General features: G+C 42.5%; 1 protein-coding gene across 1 annotated transcript in view; it reads left to right on the forward strand.

Annotated features, from left to right (window-relative positions):
* The window catches only part of Mettl8 (methyltransferase 8, methylcytidine), a 50900-nt gene that overhangs the window by 13002 nt on the left and 21207 nt on the right, over positions 1-16691 (forward strand). Inside the window, exon 2 of the mRNA XM_051184506.1 lies at positions 10007-10098. Coding sequence (XP_051040463.1) covers positions 10007-10098 — 92 coding nt within the window. The remainder of the gene's footprint in view (positions 1-10006; positions 10099-16691) is intronic.

A 16691-nucleotide genomic window follows, 5' to 3' on the forward strand; every position in this document is an offset into this window, starting at 1 on the left:
TGCATGTCTCTTAGCATCTGGTTTAGCTGAGGAAGCTAGAGTCTCACATCTGCTTCTGCATGCAAATTCTGTAGAATGTTGTTTAGGTTGAAAGAAGTTTGTCTTCACACAGATATGTATTTAAAAGGTAGGATATTCTTGATAGTCTTTTCAGAACAATGTATATTCATTTATTTACTTTGGTAATAGGAGTTGGGTCTTGAACTTGCCAGGCAATAAATACTGTGCTATTGAGCTACCCCTGCAACCCTTTTTATACTTTGTGTTTTGAGCTGCCAGACTGACCTCGAATTGGTCTGTAGAAGAGGAAGCCTTAAACTTGACCTCCTCAGCCAGCTTCCCAGCTACCGAGGTCTACAGGCCTGCACCACCCGGCCTGCTCAAATTCTTCTTGGTATTCTACCAGGTATCCATGACAGCTCCTTAGCTAGAGTGTGGGTTATGAGAATAACTGCTCATGTTCAGGGGTCTTAGAACCTGTTAGTCCACTGTGGACTTTGGATGGAGTCTTTACCTGTTTGTCATTTCATAACATTGAGTGTGGATGAATTGGATGAGATTGGTTTTCTGCTCTATGTAAAATTCCCAAATGTTAACACACTTCATTGTATGATATTTAAAAATCACATCACATTCATTAATATCACCATCAGTCTCATCAGAAAACTCTGTAAGTATTAGGAAGCTATCAGAGTCATAGTGTTAGACACGAATTTTCCAAAATTCTAATTTTTACTCAAAACTCCAGATTTATCACTGGCAACAAATACTGGCATTTGCTTTTTTTGAAGTGACAGGCTCATTTCAGTCTCCTTTGAGAAAACATGTGCCAAATACCCAGATAACTATAGTTTTATTTGTAGTTGTTCTTTCAAGTAAAATTAGCATCCTATAAAAAAGTTAGGTCTGCCTCAGTACTGAGACAGCAAAGCAGCTGTATCTGTACAACAGTTCTTCCCCTCTGCAGTGTCCCCTCTCTCTGTAGTGTGAGCACACCAGCACTCCCCTCTGCACTGTCTTGATCTCTGTGAGTTCAAGACAGCCTGATCTATGTAGTAAGCTGTAGGACTCTGTCTCAACTAAGCAAATATGTAAATGGACACTAAAGGTAAAATAAAATTTGCATTTGTGCTTCTAAGTATCAAACCTGGGTTTTGTGCATGTCAGACAAGCACTGAGCTCCTCGGTCCCTCCTATTCCCTCCTGGGGGCCTGTGACCTCCCCGTGGAACTCACCTTGTGAAAAACCGCCACCCAGCATCTCCAGATGGAGGGTATGCCTCCCTCACAGGAATACTTGGGAGGCACCTATGCTCGTACCTTAGCAGTGTTATCCCAAGCATTCCCATTTGGATCTTTTACCTGTCCCTCAGCTGGAACAGCTTCTACAATATCCATCATCTGTTGAGTACACTTGTGAATTTTAAATTTCAGTTATCATGTGAAGACTCCATTTCAAATGACTCTCCATTTCAAAAGAATTGCTTCCATATATTTCTTTGTGGACATTCTGACAGTCTTTCCCTTTAAATCTGTTTGTCCCGGTGGGCCTCAGTACCCCAGGTGGGTCTAGCACTCACTGTTCAGCCACAGATACCCTTGAGCTGCTAACCCTCCCACCTCCACCTTCTGAGCACTGAGATTGTAGGCATACACCACCATGCCTCGTTTATGCAGCGCTTGGGGGTCAAACCCAGAGTTTCCTGCACAGTCGCTGCCCAGTTTACCAACTGAGCTAAATCTCCAGATCCTTGCTTGGTTTTTGTTTTGTTTTGTTTTCAATATAGCAAAGTTGGAGTGGTTTTTTTTTTTTTTTTTTCCTAATTTTAATCGGAAATAAGCACAGACTTTAAGAGAGGGAGAAAGTACTGTGGAGTGGGTTAGGGCTTCTGGAGAGACAGTGCTAGAATATCCTTTAAATCTTTGCATTTTAAAGCCCTCTTAAAGTCACTGTGCATATCCAGACTCTGATAACAGATTTTCCCCATCTTTGTTAATTGTTGCTTTGTCACTTTAGTGACACATCTAACCATGTTTTATTGTGTGATGGCTGTCGTGGATGATACCCTGTGTGGAGTCTGGGTCCTGTTGTCTCCTTCCAAGAAGAGCTATTGCTTGCCAAGTCCCCACCAGATGCTGCTTGGGTCAGATTCGAGTTGTTCTGTTTCATGTTGCCTTTGTTTTCTCGCTAAGCAACTTAGGCTGCCTCAAACTTGGAATTCTCCTGTCTCAATGTTTGAAGTGCTAAAACCACAGGTGTGAATGACCATTCCCTATGCCTCTCTTTTAAATGTTAGCTGTCTAGTGCAGCTCTTGATTCTTTCTCCAATGCATGGCCTTAACTGGCCACCTCAGCTGTTGAGCCTGCTCCACTCTGCAGCCCCAGTAGTCTCCACACACCCATGCAGCTGCATTTTTCTGGTCAGTCCTCTCTCCTTCACCCTCACCACCAGAATCCTCTCTTCCTGTGAGCCTCTCTGGAGCTTCCCCCTGTGGCTGAGCACAGGAAACTAGCACAGAAACCTAGAGGAGCTCTCTGCAGTCCACAGGTGTCCTGGCCTCTAACCAGCAGCTTCTTGAGTATTCCACCACACAAGCCCTTGTCTGCTCAGCAGCTCTGATCTCTTGCTCTTCAGGGAGACAGCTAGCTACTCTGTTGGGCTCCACATCTACCCCACCACAGAGAAACATTTATTCACATAGGATGCCTGGGTAACCAAGAGTACTTACCGCTTGTATTTCTCTTCTCTAAGGGCCTTACTCCTACACAGTTTAAAAGTGCCTAAAAATATTTACTTCAGGATATTTGTCCAGGATTGTAATTTTATAATAATTATACCAGGTATATTATAGACAAAATCAAGTCCTATACAGCTAATTTAATTTATAATGAAGGTCTTATAGCCATACAGAAAAATAACCTTGTGATGGAATTAAGAATTATTGAAATAGTTTTAGGCTGAAACTAGTAAACTCTTTAACCATAAGATTTTTTAAAAATTTCTAATCCCTTATATATTTGTTAAATTATATGTGGACATGGTGGCAAGAACTTATAGTCCCAATATTCTGGAACAATATGAAAAAGTTTATTAAATGACATGAGGTTTTATTTATTTGTTTTTAGACAGAGTCTCACTATGCAGTCCTGGCTGGCCTAAGCTATGTAAACTAGGTTGTCGTTGAACTCACAGAGATCTGCCTACCTCTGCTTCTCTAATACTAGAATTAAATATGAGTGCTACCATACCCAGCAAAAGGGCAGATTCTAAAATTACATACTTATAATTACATATTTTTAAAATTATTATACACATTAAATAAAGACTCTAAATTATGGAACAAGTATGTTAGTGCAAATTATTGTACACATATTGAATAAAGATTCTGGACTATGGAATAACAATCATGTTAGAATAGGAAACTTTTAAATTTTCATTAATATTGTAAAACTGCTTCCAACTTAAGATAATTGTTTTTTTAAACTTTATATACAAACATGCTTGACCCAGGACAGTGGCACCCATGTCTTTAATCCCAGCATGTGAGAGGCAAAATTCTGTGAGTTTAAGACCAACCAGGCCTACATTGTAAGAACTTGCCCTAAATATATAAATAAATGCCTACTTGTTAGATATTTATTTTAAGTGTCTATGTAATATCCTTTTGAGCCACTATAAATGTTGATTCTGTTAAACACCCTAAAACTTTGTATTTGAATTTTTTATAACACGTCACCTTGCAAAACTTTTACACAATATTTAATTCCTCCCACCTAGTAAAAGTGTTGCTACCATGAACTCCTGCTGCATTCTCAGAACTAGCCATTTGAGGAAGGCTGTGAGGTCAGTGCTGTCTTAGAATAAAAACCAAGTGAACGCCCGCCCTGGGCCCTTCATCTTTCTTTTGCAAGCAGCACACCCTTCTGATCAGATGCAATTCCTGGAGACACATTAATTGGAATGGCAGTGTCCTTCTTTGAGTCCTTGAACTCACTTCTAACACCGCTGAGGTACCCTCTATGCTCTTGCTTCTATAGTTAGTGTTCCCGTAATCATCTTTTTTTACAGATATTTTCCTGCACAGAACTCCACTGTTCTTTTGAGATACTTTATTAATAAATTTCAAGGTGTGCAGTTTATGGGCAAGCAGTGGAAAATACTTTCCCATTGGTTGTTAAATGCCAGCTCTCTGATTTACTGATTGTCACAGGCCTAAAACTTGAGAGATCATCAGTGCTGACTGCTGGGCTCTCCTGCAGAGGAATCTGATTTCTGCTGCTAAGAGCTGCAGAGAGTCCTTGTAAGTGCAGCAGGGACATCCATAGCTGCTGTAGGGAATTCTCTTCCTCAGAGCACACTTGTATGACACTCTCCTAACTTTACAGGTAGGAAAATGAAGCAACATAAAGAACAATGTAAAGAAGTTAAGAGCAATAGAATAAATAACCACATCTATTAACTACTCAAGGAATAGGATGTGCAACTCAAGTCTAAGACAAGTGTTTTAAAGAGCACACTCGCTCTCATTGTCTCAGGACTTGAATCTGAACACTAAGTGAAGGTTTGTTTTTCGAAACAGGTTCTCTTGACATAGCCCAAGCTGGTGGCAGACTGACTACATAGCAGAAGCTGGTCTTGAGTTCTGACCTTCCTGTCTTTTTATTGCTGTGATGTTACTCTTTAGGAAATGGGGTCTCACCATGCTGTTGAGACTGAATCCTGGACTCAAGTAATTCTTCTGAGTGTTTGGGGCTTTGGGCACCATTCCTATCACAATTGTTCTATTTTCTTTTGTATATATTGTAGAAGTTTATAGATAATTAACTCATTCACAACCTTAGTAATAACAATTTTTAAATGACTGACTTGATTTTAGTGTTATAAGTGCCACATCAAAAGTCTATTTATATGTACATATAAATAGTATATAAAGTATAGTTGGGAGCCTTAGTTTCTATGTGATCACCTCTTTATAGTAACTAAAACAAAAGCCTATTCTAATTCCATCCTTTAGAAAAAACAACAAAGATGCTTAGTAATAGTTTGGGTTGTGATTGGGTTTTTAAAAAACACTTGTGGTTAAATTTCTCGTGTGAAATCTTTTATATTTTAATTGCTTTCCATGGAGACCCCCCAACATCCTTCTTAAAAGAACAGAACTGGGTGCGACTGTCTGAGTCTATAATCCCAACATTCAGGAGACTTGAGGCTGGAGGATTACTACAAGTTGGAGCCTGCCTAGGCTTCATAGCAAGATACTGTCTGTTTTTTTGTTGTTGTTGTTGTCGTTTTTTGTTTTTTGGTAGTGGGGGGGGGAAGAATGAACCAGTTTCTCACCTTTCAGTAGAGGTGTTTATAGCTAGGTAACTAGGTCACCGGAATGTGCTCACATATCCGATTGCATAGACACCGCTTAGAATAGAACCAGGCTTCTCACCGTGTCACCCAAGGTCATTTTAGCCCTGCTTTCCTAGACATTCATGGTTCTTTGCAGTCACATCTGACTCTTCCCCGGTGTAGGGTGTAGTTTATGCAAGGTCATTTTAGCCCTGCTTTCCTAGACATTCATGGTTCTTTACAGTCACGTCTGACTCTTCCCCAGTGTAGAGTGTAGTTTATGTCAGATCACAACAGATTTTCCAGTGTCTTCCTGTGCTCCTCCTCTGGTTTCCCATTGTCACCACCTCCGTGCTGGGGTTCATTACCCCTGGACCACAGCAGTCAAACTCATCTCCCTGAAGCTCCTCCCACTCATGGTCTTGCATGGTACTCACCACTCTCTGAAATCCCAATTCCCCAGCTCCCAGCTTCACCCTAACCCTAACCCTAACCCTGAAGAGCAGCAGTCAAAGTGGATGTTTTCCCTGTTCCTGTCTGTATTGCCAGCCTCTTGCTGGGAAGAACAGTTGCCCCTTTGCCTTTGCTCCAACCCAAGCCCAGACCCTTTCTGTTCTTCCTGTCTTCCCAGATAGCGCTGACTGACTGAGCTACCATTTCCACCCATCTGTGCTAACCCTGCGATGCCACTGCGTCATCATTCCCCTTCCTCTATGTGCAGTAAGAAACTCATGCCCTTGGTGGACAAGGAGTAAGTCTTAAAACCCCCAGTACTCCCAGCTACCTTGGTAAACACTAGTGGCCTAAGGAGTAATGATAGACTTTGCCATGACTGTTTGAGAATATTCGTTTAACTATGCAAAGATGTATTGCATTTGTTTAATTATGTAAAGCTGTTTTGCTGTTTTACCTTGCTAACCTAAGGCACCTGATTGGTCTAATAAAAAGCTGAATGGCCAATAGTGAGGGAGGAGGTATAGGCAGGGAGAGTAGGGGGACGAATTTAGGCTTAGGATAAGAAAGAAAAAGAGGCACCAGTGAGATGTCAGGGGCCAGACAGCCAGACAGAAGAAACAGGAAAGGAGGACATACAGAATGAAAGAAAGGTAAAAAGCCTTAAGGCAAAATATAGACGAATAGAAACAAGTTAAATTAAGTTAAAAGAGCTAGTATGACAAGCCTAAGCAAAGGCTGAGCATCCTTGATTAATAATAAATCACCATGTCTATTCCGGAGCTGGTTGGCAGCCTTAAGAAAACTCCAACTACACATGACCCAAGCCTGTGTTTGAATTCAGTTTCTACCTGGCTGTATTTCTATTTCCTCATATAAAACAAGCAGGATTATAACCCTTTTACAGTGTTGTACCCAAACTCTGAACCCCCACTTCACCAAGAGACCTGATCAGATGCAAAAGCAAAGAGTCTTTAATTTTACGAGTTAACTCAGTTTCCCCGTCCATCCAACACAGTGGGTAAAACAGGCAGGAACCAGAAGGGACCTTGGGCAGCAGTGGGGCAGGGAATATATTGGGGTAGAGCAGGGGAGTGACTGGGGGGTCTGAACCAGTCTCAGGATTGGTGCACTTCCAGCTTGGGTGACCTGTCCTGAGTTGATTGGTCAGCTGTAGCTGCAGGTAGGCTGCTATGCTCAGAGGCCCTCCCAGGGGGATTGCTAGACTCTGCATTCCAGAGCCCACCAGCTAACTCCTGATTGGTTCCTTGCCACATGGAGGGTATCTAGCTTTCTAGTGTGTAGAAGGTCAAGCAAGGCCAGGAGCTCAGCACATGTTACTGAGTCAGGGGCCTATGTCTTACTGGGTCTTTTCTGCAGCCTGTCATGATTGCCCCTTCAACAGAAATTCTGAAAAGATCAAATAAAACAAATATGTGAAATGTGTTTTGTGTGATGCCTGACCTGTAATAAATAATAAATGACAGATTCCTATAGGGATTATGATCATGCAACTGCTCAATGTTTGTCAGGTACCACAAGCTGCCAAGAATTTTATTTATCCCTTTTCATTGTTCGAATGATTGGAAATATGGTATGATAACAGGATCAGAGTCTGTACATTCATGTGTGTTTTAGGTGCATGTGTTTGTATATGGAGGGTGAGATCAACACTGGATGTTGTCTTTAGTTGCTGTCCACCTTATTTTTTCAAGACAGAAGTTTGCAGACTTGGTCACACTGGCTGGCCAGTGAACTCAGGGGTCTACCTGTCTCAGCCTGCACCCCTGCCCCATTGTTTCTTGTAGGTATCTGTGCTGGCTAGTATCATGTCAGTTTGACACAAGCTAAAGTCATCTCACAGGAGGGAACCTCGATTAAGAAAATGTTCCCAATGCCACAAGGATTAATGAAGAGGTGTTGAGGGAAAGGAGGAGAAACGAAGAGAGTTTGTTTTTGTTCTTGTTTGTTTGCTTGTTTTCTTTGTCTTGCTTCATCTTGATTTTTTAAAATTTTCTTTTGAGGGACACTGCAAGGATGAGGGGAGGTTATGAGGGGACCGAGACATGAGCAGAATTAGGGTGCATGATGTGAAATTCCCAAAGAATCAATAAAGAAATTATGTTTTTAAAAAGTGCCTCCATAAGATCCAGGCTATCTGCAAGCCTTTAAGGCATTTAGTTAATTAGTGATTAATGAAGTGCCTGGACCATTGTGGGTGGACCATCCCCAGGCAGGGGGTCCTGGTTCCATATAAAGCAAGCTCTGTAAGCCGCAAGGAGCAAGCCAGTAAGCAGAACCCCACCATGGCCTCTGCATCAGCCCCTGCCCCCAGGTTCCTGCCCTGTTTGAGTTCCTGTCCTGACTTCCTCCTGTGATGGACTGTCACCTCGAAGAGTAAGCTTAAATAAACCCTTTCCTCCCCAAGTTGCCTTGTCCGTGGTGTTCCATCACAGCAATGGAAGCACTAACTAAGACAGTATCAATAAGCTATAGAGAACTTGAATGCAGGATGTTTGATTATTTCACTGTTTAGAAAACTGAACCAATTCAGGAAATAATAGAGGTTACTTTCATTCCAAGAAGATAGTTCCTTCTCTTCCTCATTCCTTCCTCCACCCCTCCTCCCCTTCCTCATTCCCTCCTCCAATCCTCCCTCTCTTCCTCATTCCTTCCTCCACCCCTCCTCCCCTTCCTCATTCCCTCCTCCAATCCTCCCTCTCTTCCTCATTCCTTCCTCCACCCCTCCTCCTCTTCCTCATTCCCTCCTCCTCCACCCCTCTTCCTTGTTCCCTCTTCCTCCACCCTCCTCTCCCTCATTCCCTCCTCCTCCACCCCTCCTCCTCTTTCTCATTCCCTCCTCCCCCTTCTTTGTTGCCGTTTTGAATCCACGGCTTCATACACAGTATGCAACAAGAAACATCCTTATAGCACAGAATACTATGTTCTCATACAAAGAGAGTAAATTCTGAAACTAAAGAGACATCAGGTGAGAGATTTAAGATAAATGGGTCTTTCACATCCCATATCAAGTTCTCTGTCATTAAGTTCCACGGTGGCACGCACTTAGAATCCTAGCAGTTGGGAGGCTTAATCAGAATCATCATGAGTGTGAGGTTGGCCTGGCCTATACAATGAGATCTGTCTCAAATGAAACAGCAACAACAAAAGTATTTTTCATTTAAATATAAGTTAATCTATCTCAGAAATTGGGATAGCTGGTAAGAGAAATGAAACTTTAAAAATTTAGAGAGGAACTAATTGTTATAAAACTTGCATCTTGAGGCTGAGGAAATGGCTCAGCGGGTAAAGTGTTTACCATGAAGCATGAAGACCTGAGTTTCCACATTTAAAGGGTGTGGTGGTACATATGTGTAGTTCAGAGCTAGGAGTATGTGGAGACAGACTGACTAGACAGTAATTCTAGCCAAATTGGTGAATGCCGGGTTTAGTGAGATTCCCTGTCTCAAAAAATAAGATATAGAGTGATGTAGGGGGTGGGCTGGAGAGATGGCTCCGTGGTTAAGAGCACTGGCTGCTCCTCCAGAGGTCCTGAGTTCAAGTCCCAGCAACCACATAGTGGCTCACAACCATCTTTAGTAGGATCTAATGCCCTCTTCTGGCATAAAGGCATACATGCAGATACATAAAATAAGCAAATAAATCTTTAAAAAGAATAGAGTGATGGAGGAAGACAACTGATATTGACATGTCCATATAAAACACACACACACACGTGTGCTCCCATGTGCACGCATACACACACACACACACACATACACACACACGTTTGCCTGCACACACACATTTCTGGCAGTAGAGTATCAGAATGTGTATTATAATAGGAATATTAAATCCTATTAAAGATATCCCTGTTCTGAAGTTAAACAAAAGGCAATGGGTTTATCCTTTGAAGACAGGCACCATATCAGTCTGGAGACAGGCATGCACTGGAATGTTCTGAGGACGTGACTAACAGAACCATTTCCCAAAGGTGGCTGGCTTGTCCTACAGCCAGACCTAAACAGAAACCTGTAGGAGGTGCAAGGTGACACTTAGCTCTAGGAGGAACATCCAACACAAACTGAGTCTGTGTTGACATGGAGTCACTTTGTATGTCTTGATCTAGGATGTGAGATGGAGTGCCCAGCTACAGGGTTCTGCTTTCCCTACTTGTCAACCATGTTTTGCTATTTTTTTTTTTTTTCTTAACAGGGATCACATGCAGTGGTCTAAAGAAGAAGAAGAATTGGCTAGAAAAAAAGTAGAAGAAAACTCAGCCACACAAGTTGCTCCAGAAGAGCAAGGTAAAACCGGGCTCCCCATCATGTCTCTGCGTTTGAGAGCTCTTAGCTTACACCCTAGCCAGTCAACCCATTCGCTCCCTTTGGTGGGATTCCCAGTCCTTCCCTCATAGTGGGACCAAAATTAATGAAATAAATTATGTATTCACCCTATAATTGGTCTTTTGGTAGTCATGTTGCTTTTTCTGGGAGATACGCATATGGGTGGCATTTTAAGCAAGATATGGAAATACAACTTTAAATTTTCCTTCTAGCTATGCCACTTTCAGTGTGTTAGTGTGCATTTCACTTGCTAGAAACTTCTAACAAATTCATAAACTAAGTAAAAAGAAAAACATCATATCAAAATATTGCTGGCCTTTTGGGATAAGGGTGTGTGTGTGTGTGTGTGTGTGAGTGAGTGAGTGTGTGTGCGCGCGCGCGTGTGTGTGCGCGCGCGTATGAGGTCAGAGGTCGATTTCACATGCCTTCCTCTTTCACTTTCCACCCTATTTTTTTGAGACAAGATCTGTCACTGGCCCTGAAGCGCACTATTTCAGGAAGACTGGCCAACGGTGAGCTCTGTCTCTACCCCACACCCACCCCACTCCCAGCTCTGAGATTATGGAAGCTTGCAGCCACACCTGGGATCCTAACTCAGGTTCTCCTGCCTGTACAGCAAACTCTTTCCCCCACTGACCCACCTCCCCAGCCCAGGAGCAGGCTTTTAGCATGGATCATAAGCAGTTATTTTGGGAGACTTTGTATTCTGAGTTTGATTCAGATTAAATTCATAGCTTGTGAAGTTTGGCTTGAGTTACTATTAAACTACTAGAAAATGACAAGTATTGAAAAGGATGCAGATAAACAAGAGCTCTTGTGAACATTCGATGTGAATGGTACAGCCACTATGGAAACCACTGTGAGGCTTCTTAAAAATTAAAAATGGAGGGGCTGGAGAGATGGCTCAGCAGTTAAGAGCGATTGCTGTACTGCTGCTTTTGCAGAGGACCCTGGTTCCATTTCCAGCACCCACATGCCTCTAACTCCAATACCAGGAGACTAACACCCTCTCTTGACCTCCATGGGTACCAGGCATGCGTATGGAGCACTTACATCTACTCAAGAAAACACTCATACAAATAAAATAAAACTTTTTAAAAATAGTACTCCCCTATAATTTGTCAGGTCTCTTTTAGGATATATCCCAAGATTCACAGCATACTATCAAGGAGATATATGTATCACATGTTCATGGCAGCAGTCTCCACGATAGGCAAAAGATAAACACAATCAAAACACAAGTGTTTAAAATAAGCAATACTATTAAAGAATGTCCTGTTCATAAGATAATGAAAAGACAAGTAAATTTAGCCTTAGAGGAAAGAACTGTGCCTTGCTAGTACCTAGGTAGTAATGTAACAATGTCCAGATAATTCTGGTGACATGGATTCAGCAGCCCTTTCCCAGAGGTGGCTGGGGCCCATGGCTATTGTAGATAAATGGGTAATAAACATCCCACATGATGGTGATGCCAAGGGCTGGTTGGTGGGAAGGAGGAGCTGTGTAATGGGGTTAGTTAGAGTTGGCATTTGGGAAAGATTCCAGGTTTGTTTCACTATGTGAACACACCTGACACCGTGGGACTGTGAACTAAAGAATGGCTAAGATGCTCCATTTTATGTGTTTTTAACCACAATTAAAAAAAAAAAAAAATGTCACACTGAGGCCAGGCAGTGGTGGGACACACCTTTAATCCCAGCATTGAGGCAGAGACAGGTGAACCTCGTGAGTTCGAGGCCAGCCTGGTTCTACAAAGTAAGTTCCAGGACAGCTAGAGCCATTACACAGAGGAACCCTGTTTTGAAATCCCCCTCCCCAAAGTTAGTACACTGAATAAAACATTTAGAAGAAAGTGGCCAGTGTCCCTAGTCTCTCTGCCTGACTGCTGTACCCTCTGTATGCCATCTTCTACTTTATTTTTCTTAAATGACTTCCTCTTTGAAGCATCTTCTTCCTTCCCTCCTTTTGTTGTTCGTGTGTAGGTATATTCATGTGTGCATAGGTGCATATGTATGAGCATATGTATGTGGAGACCTGAGATCCACCAGGAGTGCTGTTCCTCAGATGCTACTCACCTTTGCAGGGAGGGGTCAGGCAGGGTTCTCTTTAGCCTAAGCCTCATCAAGGAGGCTGGGCTGGCAGCCAGGGAGCCCCAGTGACCCATCTACCCCGGCTTCCTCAGTGTCGGAATTATAATATGTGTGCTATCATGCCAGGTTTTGTTGTTTTGTTGTTGTTGTTGTTATTCACTGTTAGGTGAATAGGTAGGTTCTGCAGGTCGGCTCAGGTCCTCATGCTTGAGAAGCAATACCTCACTGCTGAGCCAGCTCCCCAGATCTGCCTCTGCCTACCTGGTACTGTTACAAGCATATGCAACTGTGCTCAATCGGCTCATTTAAATGAGTGATGGGGATGAAACTCCTTACAGGGCAAGCACTTTACCAACTGAACTAACTCAGTGTGCAGCACTGGCTGGCCTAAACTCAAAATGAAAACCAAAGCATCCTCCAGTTTGTGGTGACCCTCCTGCCTCTGCCTCCCTTCCAAGTGCATGGATTCCTTTCCTTTTCCCTCCCTCCCTCCCTCCCTCCCTTTCTCTCTCTCTCTCTCTCTCTCTCTCTCTCTCTCTCTCTCTCTCTCTCTCTCTCTCTCTCTTACTCAAGTAATAGTTCTTTAGAGCCAAGCATGATGGTGCACATTTGTAATCCCAGCACTTAACAGACTAAGGTGAGAGGGTTAGTTACTATGAATAAGAGGCAAGCCTGGGCTACATAGTGAATTTAGAGCTAGCTTGAGCTACCTGGTAAGATCCCATCTCAAAAGTCAAAAATAAATAATGTATTGAAGTACCAACTATATAGAAACTTACATATTCACGAAAGAGTTCTCATGTTTGGCAGATTTTCCCGTCAATGTAAACAGCACTGACATAGAGAGACAGGCCGCCAGCGCATAGCAGCTTCCTTGTACTCCTAACCAGTGTTATCACTCCTCCATCCCCCCCACACCTCTCAAATAGCAGCTTCCCAACATCTCCCCCCTCCAGCCCCCCTTCCCACAAGCTTCTAGCCCATGACTTTGTTTGGGTGCTACTTATTTCACTTTCGTGATCACCCCTGTGGCAATATCCATATTGTAGAGCATGTTTTGGCATCAGCAGGCTGTGGTGTGTGTGTGCACATGCGCGTTTTCACAGGTATATGTAGGGCTGTAGTTGACATGTGTGTCTTCAGTAGCTCTCCATTTTATTTATAGAAGCAAGATCTCTTGCTGAACTTGGAACTTGCAGATTCTGGCTAGTCTAGCTAGTTAAACGTGCCCCAGGGAGCTCCACTCTCTGCCTTTCTGGTGTGGGGATTACAACCAGCTGCCACACCTTTCATGTGATTTCTAAGGATCTGAACTCTGGTCTGAGGAGTTGAACACTTGCATAGGCACTTTATCCACTGAACCATCTCCCTAGCCTACAGCATGCTTTTTTTATAATAAAGTTTTATTAGAACACAGGCATTCTCATTTGTTGACATACTGTCTGTGGTTGCTTTTGAGATGTTTGGTTCGAAAGAGACTGTAAATGCCACATAAAGACTAAATACCTATCTGGTGCTTTATAGAAAGTCTCCTCCAAAGCTGGAATTCCAGTCTTAGGTTGACTAGCTATCCAGAAACTCCCCAGGGAAAAAAATGTTTGCACTCTTCCTTGTAATGCACACAGTAAAAACCAAGAGAAACACTTGAAATGCTGTCAGTCTGCGATTGCTGGAATCTGAAGCAAAGGTATCTGGGGAAACTAAGATAATGAGACAGCCTCAGCCTTTAGCTAGTAAAAGAGCCAGTGCCAGCCTGCCTTGCTCTCTGGAGTCATTGGTGACCTATTGTATCCTTTGGCACAGTTCGTTATTCCTTAGTCGCAGACCTTCACCCTGAGCTTCAGGGTATCCCAGGGTGGCCAGGAAAGATGAACCTCTGGCCCCAGTGGAATTATTCTATTTTTATGAGCACTAACTGAGCAGTCTCAGAGTGATATACTACCAAGGAGTGTTGGGGTTGGACTTATACCAGGGCTGGTGTTGCCTTAAGTCAGTCAGTGTCACATTCCTTCACAGGAACTCTGTCACTGTTGCTGAGGAAGCAGAGCTGCACTTCTTTGCCAGAAGCTGCGCAGACATATTTTCTACCTTACTCAAGCTTCTGTTGGTAGCCAACCTGGATGTGGCAGAGATGCCAGCCCGAACTAAGTTCAACATTATCAGTTGTTTTAATTCATTTCCAGGAAATTAAAACTTATCCACAGTATTATTTGCACATTGTCCTATAATATGAGAAACCAGGGATTTTCTTTTCTTAACTTCCTTTTGAATATTCTGTTCAGAACTTAAATAGAGCAGGACTGATGATGTTAAAGTTCGCTGTGCGTGGCCGCCTACTTTGTCCTATTTGTGTTAACAATGAACTTGAGTGAAGCTAATGAGGTTATTTTAGCGACTCGGAATCCACAGTAAAGGAAGAAGGCAGTTCCTACAGAACCATAGTGTGACCAAAATAGAAAGGTGATGGCTGGCTTCTGTAGAAGAGGGAAGGCGGGCACGAAGGCCTGCAGTACCGCTTTGAGGCATTTGATTTGCTCTTACTATGACAGTCTTTTCTGAGTATTTTTCTGACTACTGTGAAGATATAGAACTAAAGAGTCCATTTCAAAATAAATCAAACAAGTAGAGATTTTTTTTCCGGGTCTCCTCTGGGTCCCTCTGCTTGGTGCTCTGGGCTCCACAGTGTCGGGGCCACACTGCAGGAAAAGATACTATGGGGGCTTCTATATTTAAAGCAAGATGAAGCTAGGATTGCCAGGAGGGTAGCTAAGAAGGAAAACTGTGTTCTGAGGAACCACAGTGAGTAGCAGGATATTTCAGTGACAGCCCACCCAGGGGAATCTCTGTGAGATCGTAGACCCCGTAGAAGTCTCTGGTGAGGCTTATTTACCTCTGATGAATTTGGGTCAGTGGAACAAATCTCTGCTCTGCCCCCAGACTTTGTGAGAACCCTAAAGAAGCCTTGACCTAGCCACCATCTTTTCTTGTCTGTGAAAGTCCCGGAGTGTCTGAAAGAGCCAATTCTCTGCCATCACAAAGGGTTCCATCTGCAGAGCATTGTGGAGTAGGCGCGCTGTTTATTGATCTTATCGCCTTTATTAATCCACTGGGAGGAAATACTGGTTGTTCTTCCAAGCTAGCCAACCCTGTCACATTTCTTTTGGTCCCTGTATGTCACTCTCCCTTCTCCCATTTCTCACCTATTGTCAGAGCTGTTGGTGAAAACAGCAGCTAGAAAACACCCTCACAACCTGAAAATAAGGTCTTCTGCATGACCGATAATCGCCTTTCGCTGCCAAATGGCTATGGGCTCATTTGTATAATGAAAATGTATAGCATCCAGGCTCTGGTTGGCAATATTTCTTTCAATTAGATTGCCCAGATTAATGATTTTTAATTCCATGTTTTCTTTTCCTAATTACTTTTCAATTTTATTATAGCTCATATTTCTTTTAAAACTGGGTTAACCTAGAGAAATAAAAAAAAGATATAATCAGTATTTTTTGAGTTAACGCGATTATATCTTATAATTTCCTTAAAATATCTCCAGTGTGCTATATGTCAGCTGGTCGTATAGCAAGTATAAATACAGCTTAATAACCACAGCAGCTGCTATGAAGTCACACCTAGGATAAGTTGTCTATATCTGGAAGGTAATAAATAATAAAGGAATCTACACTTGGTGCTGTGAATACCTTACCACCAAAGAGAATGTTCTATGAAATTAAAAAAAAAAAAAAAAAACGATAGGAGTTAACACCCTGTGTTAATAAACAGTGTGCCTGCCTCTAAGACAACTTTGGCTCCGAAACTTCCATGCAGTGCCCTTAGAGTTACACTTTTAATTTTATAATTTTAAGAGTCTTCTTTTATTAGACAGTGAACTTCCTTCAGTGCATGTGGAAATTTCCAACTTTGAGAGTTCAGGTATTTGCGTAATTGATGTGCAAAAATAACTTTAAATTACTTTTTGTTACATAGCAACTTAGAATAAATTTTCATAATTCACATTAATCACATCATATATGCCAGATACATAAATGGTGTAATTTGTTTTTTCAGTTTTTATGTTCAGTGCGATTCAGATGACTTATCAACCTGTAAGCATGGTTAGTGGGCTATATTCCTTGTTCTGCTCAGCTGTATGGAACTTAATACATGAATAATTGAGAACTTCCCTCATCAGGCTGTGCTGAATCAGATCACCATAACCCTTTTATTGTCATTGGCATAGGGTGATTTATCCTGGACAGCTAGCAACCTAGGACAACAAAAGGAAAAGGAGTTCCCCCAAGGAAAATGTGTCATCACACACACCTGTTAGTGTCAAGGCAGCTCCGCTTTCCCCACACTGGATTAACTCTTTGTGGTTCCTGGCCTGAACCTGTAGCAGTTAACAGCTGAGCGGCACCTGCTGTCCCCTGTCATTACAGGCAGGCACACTGTCAGGCATACACTGGAGGA

The sequence above is a fragment of the Phodopus roborovskii genome, unplaced genomic scaffold, assembly GCF_943737965.1.
Source record: "Phodopus roborovskii unplaced genomic scaffold, PHOROB, whole genome shotgun sequence".
Taxonomy (NCBI): domain Eukaryota; kingdom Metazoa; phylum Chordata; class Mammalia; order Rodentia; family Cricetidae; genus Phodopus; species Phodopus roborovskii.